Genomic DNA, 13,208 nt, shown 5'->3' with positions numbered 1-13,208 from the left:
TCTAAGTCTCTTTGTAAGTCATTAAAAACTTGCTTTATGTATCTGAGTGCGCCTGTATTGGGTGCATGTATAGTTAGGATCATTAGCTCTTCTTGATGCATTGATCCTTTTACCATTATGTAATGCCCTTCTTTGTCTCTTTTGTTCTTTGTTGGTTTCAAGTCCATTTTATCAGAGACTAGGATTGCAACTGCTTTTTTATTTTGCTCTCCTTTGCTTGATAAATATTTTTCCATTCCTTTATTTTGAGTCTATATGTTTCCTTGCACATGAGATGCGTTTCCTGAATACAGCACACCAATGGGTCTTGACGTTTTTTCCAATTTGCCAGTCTGTGTCTTTTGATTGAGGCATTTAGCCCATTTACATTTAAGGTTAATATTGTTATGTTTGAATTTGATCCTGTCATTTTGCTGCTAGCTAGATGTTTTGCTCATTAGTTGATGCATTTTTTTTATTGTGTTGATGGTCTTTACCATTTGGTACATTTTTGGAGTGGCTGGTACTGGTTGTTCCTTTCCTTGTTTAGTACTTCTTTCAGGAGCTCTTGTAAGGCAGGCCTGGTGATGAAATCTCTCACCAATTGCCTGTCCATAAAGGATTTTCTTTCTCCTTCACTTACAAAGCTTAGTTTGTCTGGATATGAAATTCTAGGTTGAAAGTTCTTTTCTTTAGGATGTTGAATATTGGCCTGCACTCTCTTCTGGCTTGTAGGGTTTCTGCAGAGAGATCTGCTGTGAGTCTGATGGGCTTCCCTTTGTGGGTAACCTGACCTTTCTCTCTGGCTGCCCTTAGCATTTTTCTCTTCATTTCAACCCTGGTGAATCTGACGATTATGTGCCTTGGGGTTGCTCTTCTTGAGGAATATCTTTGTTATGTTCTCTGTATTTCCTGGACTTGAATGGTGGCCTGACTTGCTAGGTTGGGGAAGTTCTCCTGGATAATACCCTGAAGAGTGTTTTCTAGCTTGGGTTCATTCTCTCCATCACATTCAGGTTCACCTATCAAATGTAGATTAGGTCTTTTCATATAATCCCACATTTCTTGAAGGCTTTGTTCATTTCTTTTCACTCTTTTTTCTCTATTCTTGCCTTCTGGCTTTATTTCATTGAGTTGATCTTCAATCTCTGATATCCTTTCTTCTTCTTGGTCAATTCAGCTATTGAAACTTGTGTATGCTTCATGAAGTTCTTGTGCTATGTTTTTCAGCTCCATCAAGTAGTTTATATTCTTCTCTAAGCTGTTTATTTTAGTTAGCATATCATCTAACCTTTTTTCTAGGTTCTTAGTTTCTTTGCATTGGGTTAGCACATGTTCTTTTTGCTCAGAGAAGTTTCTTATTACCCATCTTCTGAAGCCTGTTTCCGCCAATTTATCAGATTTATTCTCCATCTATCTTTGATTCCTAGCTGGTGAGGAATTGTGATCCTTTGGAGGAGGAGAGGCATCCTGGTTTTTGGTGTTTTCATCATTTTTGTGCTGGTTTCTACCATCTTAGTGGCTTTATCTACCTGTGGTCTTTGTAGTTGGTGACTTTCGGATGGGTTCTCTGAGTAGACCTCCTTTTTGTTGATAATGAAGTTATTTCTTTCTGTTTCTTAGTTTTCCTTCTAACAGTCAGGCCCCTCTTGTGCAGGACTGCTGGAGGTCCACTCCAGACCCTGCTTGCCTGGGGATCACCTGTGGGGCCTGTAGTACAATAAGGTTTGCTGCTTGTTTCTTCTTCTGTTATCTTTGTCCCAGAAGGGTACCTACCAGATGTCAGCCTGAGCTCTCCTTTATGAGGTGTCTCTTTGGGTATACGGGGTTCAGGGAGCTGCTTGAGGAGATGGTCTGTCTCTTCCAGAAGCTCAGGTGTTGTGCTGTGAGCTCTCTTGTTCTGTGCAGAGCTGCTGGGCAAGTACTTTTAAGTCTGCTGCAGCAGAACTCATAATCACCTCTTTTCCCAGGTGTTCTGTCCTAGGATGGTTGGCTTTATTTATAAGTTCCTGTGGTGCTGCTGCTTTTTTTCATAGATGCCCTGCTTAGCACAGGGTAATCTAGTAACAATCTGCCAGCAGAGGCATTGCTGAGCTACTGCAGGGTCTGCCCAGCTGCTGTGTGAACTGCCTCGGTAATGGTGGACTGTCTCAGTAGTAGTGGTAGCCCTTCTCCCCATGATCTGGGCTGTCCTGGGTCCAGCTGCACTTGCTTCAAAACTCTCAATCCAGAGCATTTCAGATTGCTTGTTTTGTGTGGGTGGTACCCACGAAGCTAGATCACCTTGGCTCCCTGTTTCTGCCCCCTCCTTTTCAGCTGAATGGGTGGCTCTGTCTCCCAGGCATGCCAGGTGCCAGTTGAAAGAGCCACCCAGATTTGTGTGAGTTTCTGTGCACCAACCCAGCACCACCTGAAACTGCTGTGCTAAAAACTCATGGTACTTTTTGGCTGGAGAGTCTCCTGGTCTGTGGGCAATGAAAATTTGTTTGGAAATGCAGTGGGCACTCACCATCTACATCGTTCTTGCTGGGAACTGCACTCTGGAGCTGTTCCTATTTTGCCATCTTTGATCTTCCCACATATAAGCTTCTATATATGTTAGATATGTTTAGAAGAAACCTCTAGGGGCATTAATTTTTCAAAACACAAAAAAGTACAACTGCCTATGAGGGACAAACAATTAGAAAATGAGATTTATTTAATCGTGAAGAGAAAATGACAAGTAGGTTCAGTAATAATTTTATATATAATTTCTAGAATTTTAATATGTTTTCTTTTCCACTGAACAGAAGAATTTTCTTTTCCCTCTTTAGCATTCAAGTGTTTCACTGTCTTAAACATGAAGGAACTGGTGGCAGGACACTGCTAGTAGATGGATTCTATGCAGCACAACAGGTTCTCCAAAAGGCACCTGAGGAATTTGAACTCCTCAGTAGAGTGCCACTAAAGCATGAATATATTGAAGACGTTGGAGAATGTCACAACCACATGATTGGGGTTGGGCCAGTCTTAAATATCTACCCATGGAATAAAGAGTTGTATTTGATCAGGTGAGTACCAAAGAACTACCCTGAATTGTAATATATTTTCCAAAGATTAGCCTTCTAATGTAACAAAAATCCCTAAGATTCTTATATCTGCCATATTTTAATCTTCCTATTCTATGGCTTTTTATTATAGAACAGCTTGTATTCTTATAATTCCCATGAAATAATAAATAGTCATCAACCAAAGAATACTAGATTATTTTGGGGATGGGGTCAAATATTAGAGGTAGTATATTTAAAATGAAAACATTATTAAAATGAAAAACAGTTATTAAGCTATCCTCAGTGACCAAACAGCTAGGTTACCCAACAACATTTGTGTCTCTAGCCCAGATTTATGCAAAGCTCCTGACCAGTGTATTCAATTGACTACTGATATCACAACTTAGATATTTTGTAGAATATAAAACATATCTTACTCAAAACTGAACTCATCACTTCCACTCATTTAACACCTACTTCTCCAACTGCTTTTCCATTTTCGTTGAATGGCACCACCATCTTTTATTTTTTCCCTCTCCCTTATATTGCACAACCTGTCTTATCAACTCAACCTCCTGTATTTTTCTCAGGCTATCCCCTGCTTTCTATCTACAATATCTCTTCTTGCAGTGAGACCACTCTTCTCTCCCACTATTAAAGTTTTAAGTGATGTGCTTACTTCCGCCATGAGCCCTTTTCTATTTTCATGCTGTAGCTAGAACATTCTTTCTGAAATAGAAGTGTTATCCTTTGCTCCCCTGCTAATATCCTTCTAAATCTCCTCAGTGTCTTTCAGAGAAAGACTAGAGTCCTTCCTTAAAACCTTTAAGGTTCTGCATGATCTGATCCCTTTTTACTCTTCTAGCATCATCCCATACAATTCATGTTTCCCACACATTCTGCCCTAGATATGCCAAACTACATTGGGTTTCTGGAGCCAATTATTTTTCATCTTGCAGCCACGCATTTTACTGTGCTTTTTTTTTTGCATATGGATTACCCCTCCTGCTTCTGCTTATTCTAAGCTAACCACTACTGTGCACTAATTCAGTTTCCTATACAAATATTTCTTGAGCATCTACCAAGAGTGTTGCTCTATTCTTGACACTGGAGATGAAACTGTAAGCACAACAGACAAAAAAAAAATTCTGGCCCTCTTGGAATTCTCATCATAGTGACAAGAGATAATAATTAAAAATAAATAAGCAAATATATAATATGTCAAATGATGATAAGTACTAGGGAAAATAATAAAACAATGAAGGAGATATGGGGTGAAGAGGCAGGGTGAAGATAGCTGCAAAACTTGACATACTACAAAGAGTACAGGCTTTGTAATCAGAAGGAGTTCATTGTGAAATCCTGACTGCCATTTATTGATTTTTGGTCTCGGACAAGTCACTTAACCTGCTAGTCATGAGTTTCCAGGTATAATAATAATAATAGCTTCTGTGCCCAGTTGTTGTGAACATAAAAATAAATTGTTACCCTCACCTTTGTTTCTGGCTTGTAGTAGGAACTATGTAAGTACTAATTTACTTCTCTTGGATAAGTTCCTCTGGTGTTGTGAACTGAACGTGAGCCCTGGAATCTCATCCAGCGAGAGGGTCCCAAACTTGGAAGAGAGTATGCGCGGAAAAGAAAGGAGACAGAGGAGGGGTCTGGAGGACTTGGTGGGCTATGCCCATACAGCGGTTTTATTTGTACAGTAGGTTTCCTTATATCCTTTTTTCTTTAACATTATTACCTCAATGTAGATCATTACTCAAACAATAAAAGGAACAGAAAATTCCTTGGGGGATGATTCTGAGGAACCGTCAAAAGGGAACAAATACTAACTTAAAAGATCAATGGGAAAGAGGTGATGCTGATTATCGATATTGTCAGAACAATCAGTAACTTGGATAAAAATCTCTAATTAACTAGAAGTCACAAGCTCAGCAGTAAACCGTGCATCTGCGAGAGACAAGGACCGCAGGGGAGGTCGCCGGGCTGAAACAATGCCTGGTAAACAAAGTCTTAGATCAGGAGCCAGAAAGGGGAACACAATACCCAATTAACTCACTTCAGCATTCACCTGGCCATTATCTCATTGGCCAAGAAGGCTGAGGATAGTGTCCTGCTTAATCATTCTCAATTTCCTCTTCCATTCTCTTCTTAATTTCCTCTCACTCATAGCTGGACAGCCTCCAGCCAGGGAAAATGTGTAAGGAGTCAAGCTCACCTAATGGTGGAGGCCAAGTTGTCAGCCTCTCGCAGGGGCGACCCCACACTCTGGGAAACTCTCCCTCTGTTATCTCTCATATATCTATTGCCTAAAACAATGAGTAGTAACTCAATGTTTTCCCAACATTTTATTATGAACATTTCTAAACACATAGAAAAGTTGAAAACATTTTGCACAGAAAACCCATAGACTTACATCTAGATTCTACCATTAAGATATTTCTATACTTTCTTTATCACCCATCTCCCCATCTATCCATTCATCAATCTTATTTTCAATGAATTTTAAAGTATAATACATTGCAGATATTAGTACATGTCTCCCTAAAATACGTCAACATTTATATCATTAAGTAGAGTTCAATATTTGCTTATAAGTTTTTTACAGTTAAAATCTATATGCAATGATGTTTACAATATTAAATATATACTCACTGAGTTTTGACAAATGCATATACCTATGTAACCCAAACCCCTATGAAGATATAAAATATTACTATTACTATAGGAAATATCTCATACACCTGTACATATATCTCAGCATAACCCATAGTTTGATTCTTTTTTTTTGAGACAGAGTTTCACTCTTGTTACCCAGGCTGGAGTGCAATGGCGTGATCTCGGCTCACTGCAATCTCCGCCTCCTGGGTTCAGGCAATTCTCCTGCCTCAGCCTCCTGAGCAGCTGGGATTACAGGCACGCGCCACCATGCCCAGCTAATTTTTTGTATCTTTAATAGAGACGGGGTTTTACCATGTTGACGAGGATGGTCTCGATCTCTTGAGCTCGTGATCCACCCGCCTTGGCCTCCCAAAGTGCTGGGATTACAGGCTTGAGCCACCACACCCGGCCGATTCTTTTTTTACCACTATGCATTAGATTTTTGCCTGATTTGTTTATCTCTTTTTTTACATATAGACACCTTGACTCTTTCCAGTTTTGGGTTGTTATGAATAATGTTGCTATGAACATTCATGTAAAAGTGTTTTTTTGGATATTTTTCCATTTCACTAAAGTAAATACTTAGGAGTGGAACTGCTGGGTCATAGAGTAGGTGAGTGCTTAGTTTTTTAAGCAACTGCAACAAGTTTTACCAAAGTAGTTGTACCATTTTACACTGTCATCAACAATGTATGAATTCTAGATACTTTAACTCCTTGCCAATACTTGGTGTTCTCAATCTCATTAATTTTGGGCATTATGGTAGCTGCCTCCTTGGGATTTAAATTTGATTTTTCTTGTGGCTACTGATGTTTAGGATCTTCTCATGTATTTATTAGCCATTCCTTTTTTTGAGCCAATAATTTTATTTGTTATTGACAATTAAAATAATATACATATATCTTGTATGACGTGTTGTTTTGAAATATGTGTACAATGAGGAATGGTTACAAAGAGCTAAGTAACATATGAACCACTTCCCAAAATTATTTTTTGTGGTGAGAACACATAAAATCTATTTTTTTAGCAATTTTCTTTTTCAAGTTTTATCTTCTTTTTGATTGGCACATAATAATTGTACATACTTGTTGGATATAGTGTGATGTTTTCATACATATGTGCATTGTGTAATGATCAATCAAGGTAATTAGTATATTTATCACCTCAAACACATTCAAAATTATCTCTTCTATCTATTTTGAATTATGCAACATATTATTGTTGACTTTTGTCACCCTATGCTGCAATAGATCAGCAAAACTTAATCCTCCTAACTAACTTTGTACTCAATGACCAACCTCTTCCCATCTCTCCTTCCCTCCTCCTCTCCCCTGCCTCTGGTAAACACTGTTCTATTCTCTGACTCTTTAACATCAACTTTTAAATTTATATTTATTTTCCTTTTATATTTTATTTTTGTGGTTACATAGTAGGTGTGTATATTTATGGGTTAGATGAGATGTTTTGATATAGGTATGAAGTGTGTAATAATCACATCAGGGTAAATGGGATATCCATCACTTCAAGCATTCATCTTTGTGTTACAAACAATCAAATTATGCTCTTTTGGTTATTTTAAAAGGCACGATAAAATTGTTATTATTATTATTATTGTTTTTACCAAAGTCTCCCTGTTGTGCTAGCAAATACTAGGCCTTATTCATTCTTTCTAACCATATTTGGTACCTATTAACCTTCCCCACTTCTCCCTCACCCTCCCACTAACCTTCTTAGCCTCTGGTAACCATCCTTCTACTCTCTATCTCCATTTCAATTATTTTGGTTTTCAGCTCCCACAAATAAGTGAGAACATACAAAGTCTGTCTTTCTGTGCCTGGTTTATTTCACCTAATGTGATGTCCTACAGGCTTATCCATGTTGCCACACATGAAAGGATCTGATTCTTTCTTATGGCTGAATAGTACTCCATTGTGCATATGCACCACATTTTCTTTATCCATTCATCTGTTGATAGACAGTCAGGTTGATTCCATATCTTGGCTATTGTGAATAGTGCTGCAATAAATGTGGGTGTGTTGCTCAAGGTTCTCCAGAGAGACAGAACCAATAGGATATATGAGAGAGGATTTGTGAGGTGTAATTGGTTCAGATGATTACAGAGGTGGAGAAGTCCCACACTAGGCCATCTGCAAGCTGGAGAACCAGAGAAGCTGGTAACACAATTCCCTCCAAGTCTGGAAGCCTCAGAACTAGGGAAGCCGATGGTACAGACCCCATTCTGAGGCCAAAGGCCTGAGAGCCCACAGGAGGCTGTTGATGTAAGTCCCAGAGTCTAAACGTGGAAGAAACTGGAGTCTGATGTCCAAGGGAAGGAGGAAGAAAGGCATCCTGCTCCAGAAGAGAGATAGAAAGAGCAAAGAGAGAGAATTCCTCCTCTTCTAGCTATTTGTCCCAACCAGGTGCCCAGCTAATAGGACCATGCCTGCCCACATGGAAAGTGGATCTTAACTGTTGCAGTCCACTATCTCACACACCAAGCTCCCCTGGAAACACCCTCACGGACACACCCAGGGAACAATGCTTCAGCAGCCATCTTGGCTCCCTCAGTCCAGTCAAGCTGACCCCTAAATTGAACCATCACAATGAGAGTGCAGGCATCTCTCCAACATACTGATTTCATTCCCTTTTAATATACCCAGTAGTGAGCTTTTTTGATCATATGCTAGTTCTATTTTTAATTTTTTGAGGAACCTCAGTATTGTTGTCCATATTGCCTGTACTAGTTTACATTCCCATCAGCAATGTATAAGATTGCCACTTTCTACACATCTTCACCAGCATTTGTTGTTTCTTTAACATAAAGAGTGTAAAATAACTTTATTAGAAAGTTTAACTAATTGATCAGTTCACAAATGAACCGCATTTTTGAGCACTAAGCAGAGGATTAAAATAATTTCCAAACACTAGAGAAAATTATTGAAAATTTTAATGTTTTAGGCTTAAAGTATCATTACCTTCATGAAAGCAAAAATCCTGTAGATAAGATTTTCTAAAATGTATCTGTATATTCTAAGCACTATGACATTATAATAGAAATCATCAGTTAAAGTGTAACCAATAAGTAACATCAAACCATGAGCAAACTTCTTTTAAGATCATTTTATTATATTTTATTAAAAATTTAAATTTTTAATTATGGGTAAATAATTGTTGTATATATTTATGGAGTACATGGAATGTTTTGATGCAGGCATACAATATGCAATGATCAAATTGGGATAATTGAGGTACCTATCATTTCAAGGTTTATTATTTCTTCGTGTTAGGAATACTCCAATTCTACTCTCTTGGTTATTTTTAAATATACAATAAGTTATTGTTAACTATGGTTGCCCCATTCTGCAGCCACATACTAGATCTTATTCATTCTCTCTGTGTTTGCACATATTAATCATCCTTACTTTCAGCCTATTTTTTTTTCTTTTTAACAATAGCCGTTGTAACTGGGGTGAGGTGATATTGTGGTTTTGATTTGCATTTCCCTAATGTTTAGCGGTGTTGAGCATTTTAAAATATACCCATTTGCCGTTCGTCTGCCTTCTTTTGAAAAATGTCTATTCACATCTTTTGCCCATTTTTTAAAAATTATACTTTAAGTTCTGCGATACATGTGCAGATCGTGCAGCTTTGTTACATACACATGCCGTGGTAGAGGTTTGCTGCCTCCATTGCCGCATCATCTACAACAGGTATTTCTCCTAATGCTATCCCTCCCCAATCCCCCCACCCCTTGCTATTTCTCCCCTAACCCTTCTACCCCCCCAGGCCCCAGTGTGTGATATTCCCCTCCCTGTGTCCATGTGTTCTCATTGTTCAACACTCACCTATGAGTGAGAACATGTGGTGTTTGGTTCTCTGTTCTTGTGTCAGTTTGCTGAGAAAGATGGTTTCCAGTCTCATCCATGTCCCTGCAAATGACATGAACTCATCTTTTTTATGGCTGCATAGTATTCCATGGTGTATATGTGCCACACTTTCTTAATCCAGTCTATCATTGATGGGCATTTGGGTTGCTTCCAAGTCTTTGTTACTGCGAACAGTGTCGCAATAAACATCCGCGTGCATGTGCCTTTATAGTAGAATGATTTATAACCCTTTGGATCTTCTTGGCTATTGAGTTTGAGTTTCTTATATACTCTGGGTATTAATCTCTTGTAGATGAATAGTTTTTAAACATTTTCTCACATTCTGTGAGTTATCACTGCACTCCACTGTTTGTTCCTTAGAAATTTTAAGGTATACAATCCATTGTTATTAACCTATAGTCACCATGTTGAAAAATAGATCACTTGAACTTATTCCTGTTTTCTTTTTTAATTTTTTATTGGATTTTAGGTTTTGGGGTACATGGGCAGAGCATGCAAGACAGTTGCGTAGGTACACACATGGCAGTGTGCTTTGCTTTTCTTCTCCCCTTCACCCACATTTGGCATTTCTCCCCAGGCTATCCCTCCCCACCTCCCCCTCCCACTGGCCCTCCGCTTTTCCCCCCAATAGACCCCAGTGTTTAGTACTCCCCTTTCTGTGTCCATGTGTTCTCATTTTTCATCACCCTCCTATGAGTGAGAATATGCGGTGTTTCATTTTCTGTTCTTTTGTCAGTTTGCTGAGGATGATGTTCTCCAGATTCATCCATGTCCCTAAAAACGACACAAACTCATCATTTCTGATTGCTGCATAATATTCCATGGTGTATATGTGCCACATTTTTCCAATCCAGTCTATTATCAATGGGCATTTGGGTTGATTCCAGGTCTTTGCTATTGTAAACAGTGCTGCAATGAACATTCGTGTACATGTGTCCTTATAGTAGAACGATTTATAGTCTTTTGGATATATACCCAGTAATGGGATTGCTGGGTCAAATGGAATTTCTATTTCTAAGGCCTTGAGGAATCGCCACACTGTCTTCCACAATAGTTGAACTAATTTACACTCCCACCAACAGTGTAAAAGTGTTCCTTTTTCTCCACATCCTCTCCAGCATCTGTTGTCTCCAGATTATGTGTCCTTTGAGCAACATATCCCCGACCACTACTCCACAACTCACCAGGCTCTGGTACCCACCATTCTGCTGTTTCTATGATATCAACTTTTTTTGTTGTTGTTTGTTTTTTTACATTACACATGTGAGTGAGAGCATGCAGTATTGATATTTCTATGCCTGGCTTATTTAACTTAATGTTCTCCAGGTTCATCTATGTTGTCACAAATGACAGGACTTTCTTCTTTTTTAAGGATGAATAGCATTCAACTTTTTATACATACCACATTTTCTCCATACACTCTCCCATGTATTCTGCCTAGATTGATTCTTTATCTTGGCTATTGTGAATATTTACACAAGGAACATGGACATACTTATTTCATTTCCTTTGGATATATACCCAGTGGTGAGATTGCTGGATCATGTAGCATTTCTGCTTTTAGTTTTTTTCAGAAATCTCCATATTCTTTTTCGTAATGGCTGTACTAATTCACATTCCCACCAACAGTGTGCAGCTGTTCGCTTATATCCACATCCTCATCAACATTTTTGCCTTTTGTCTTTTTAATAATAGCCATCCTAAGGAGTATGAGGTGATAGCTCATACTGTGGTTTTAATTTGAATTTATCTGATGATTAGTGATGTTGAACACTTTTTCTTATACCTGTTGGCCATTTGTATGTTTTCTTTTGAGAAATGTCTATTCGGATCCTTTGCCCACTTTTACAAAATCAGGTAATTTATTTTCTTACTATTGAGTTGTTTGAGTTCCTCATATATTTTAGATATTAACCCCTTCTCAGACGCATAGTTTGCAAATATTTTCAACCATTCTGCAGATTGTCTCTTCATTCCTCTGTTTCCTTTGCTGTGCAGACGCTTTTTAGTTTGATGTAATTTCATTTGTCTATTTTTCTTCCACTGCTTATACTTTTGAATTATATGAAAAAAATAATTGTGCAGACCAATATCATAGAGTTATACCATATGTTTTCTTCCAGCGGATTTATGGTGTCAGGTCTTACATGTAAGTGTTTAATCCATTTTTAGTTGATTTTTTGTATGTGTTGTGAGAAAAGGGTCTAATTTCATTCTGCATGTGGACATCCAGTTTTCCAAGCACTGTATAAGAGTTCTTTTCTCTATACATCCCTGCTAACATCTGTTATTTTTGGTCTTTGTAATAACAGCCATTCTGCAATAGCCATATTCCCATACTGTAGGTTGTTTCTTCACTCTGTTGATATTGTTTCTCTTGCCTCTTTAGTTTAATCCAGTCTCATTCATCTATTTTTAGATTTTGTTGCCTGTGCTTTTGGGGTCTCAGCAATAAAATCTTTGCCCAGAGCGCTATCCTGGAGAGTCATCATAAGGTTTTCTTCTAGCATTTTTATAATTTCTTTTATTTTAATTGTATTTTTGGTTTTGGGGTACATGTGCAGAACCTGCAAGATAGTTGCGTAGGTACACACGTGGCAGTGTGATTTGCTGCCTTCCTCCCCTTCACCCACATCTGGCATTTCTCCCCATGCTATCCCTCCCCAACTCCCCCCCCCACGCTGTCCCTCCCCTATTCCCCCCAAAAGACCCTAGTGTGTAGTGCTCCCCTCCCTGTGTCCATGTGTTCTCATTGTTCATCACACGCCTATGAGTGAGAACATGCGGTATTTCATTTTCTGTTCTTGTGTCAGCTTGCTGACAATAATGTTCTCCAGATTCATCCATGTCCCTACAAAGGACACGAACTCATCATTTTTTATTGCTACATAATATTCCATGGTGTATATGTGCCACATTTCCCCAGTCCAGTCTATCATTGATGGTTATTTGGGTTGGTTCCAGGTCTTTGCTATTGTAAACAGTGCTGCGATAAACATTCGTGTGCATGTGTCCTCATAGTAGAATGATTTATAGTCCTTTGGATATATACCCAGTAATGGGATTGCTGGGTCACATGGAATTTCTATTTCTAAGTCCTTGAGGACTCGCCACACTGTCTTCCACAATGGTTGAACTAATTTACACTCCCACCAGCAGTATAAAAGTGTTCCTATTCCTCCACATCCTCTCCAGCATCTGTTGTCTCCAGATTTTGTAATGATCGCCATTCTGACTGGCATGAGATGGTATCTCAATGTGGTTTTTATTTGCATCTCTCTAATAACCAGTGATGATGAGCATTTTTTCATATGTTTGTTGGCCTCATGTATGTCTTCTTTTGTAAAGTGTCTGTTCATATCCTTTGCCCACTTTTGAATAGGCTTGTTTTTTTCTTGTAAATCTGTTTGAGTTCTTTGTAAATTCTGGATATCAGCCCTTTGTCAGATGGGTAAACTGCAAAATTTTTTTCTGATTCTGTTGGTTGCCGATTCACTCTAATGACTGTTTCTTTTGCCATGCGGAAGCTGTGGAGTTTGATTAGGTCCCATTTGTCTATTTTGCCTTCTGTTGCCAATGCTTTTGGTGTTTTGTTCATGAAGTGCTTGCCTACTCCCATGTCCTGAATGGTTTTGCCTAGATTTTC

The 13,208-nt window shown here is 38.6% G+C and overlaps 1 protein-coding gene across 4 annotated transcripts in view; it reads left to right on the top strand.

The window, feature by feature from the left end:
* The window catches only part of TMLHE (trimethyllysine hydroxylase, epsilon), a 169,154-nt gene that overhangs the window by 141,073 nt on the left and 14,873 nt on the right, over nt 1-13,208 (top strand). For 2 of the 4 annotated variants that reach the window (XM_035289569.3, XM_035289568.3), the window contains one exon: nt 2,793-3,029. The exons of 1 other annotated variant lie outside the window; for it this stretch is intronic. In XM_035289569.3, the coding sequence (XP_035145460.1) occupies nt 2,793-3,029 (237 nt within the window). Of the gene's footprint in view, nt 1-2,792; nt 3,030-4,561; nt 4,717-13,208 lie in introns of all 4 variants that reach the window. One more of the 4 variants, XR_004738823.3, reaches the window with a different exon arrangement.

This window comes from Callithrix jacchus, chromosome X (assembly GCF_049354715.1).
Source record: "Callithrix jacchus isolate 240 chromosome X, calJac240_pri, whole genome shotgun sequence".
Taxonomy (NCBI): Eukaryota; Metazoa; Chordata; class Mammalia; order Primates; family Cebidae; genus Callithrix; species Callithrix jacchus.
Note: the sequence above shows the minus strand (reverse complement) of the source record. Positions and strands in the feature narration are given on the sequence as shown.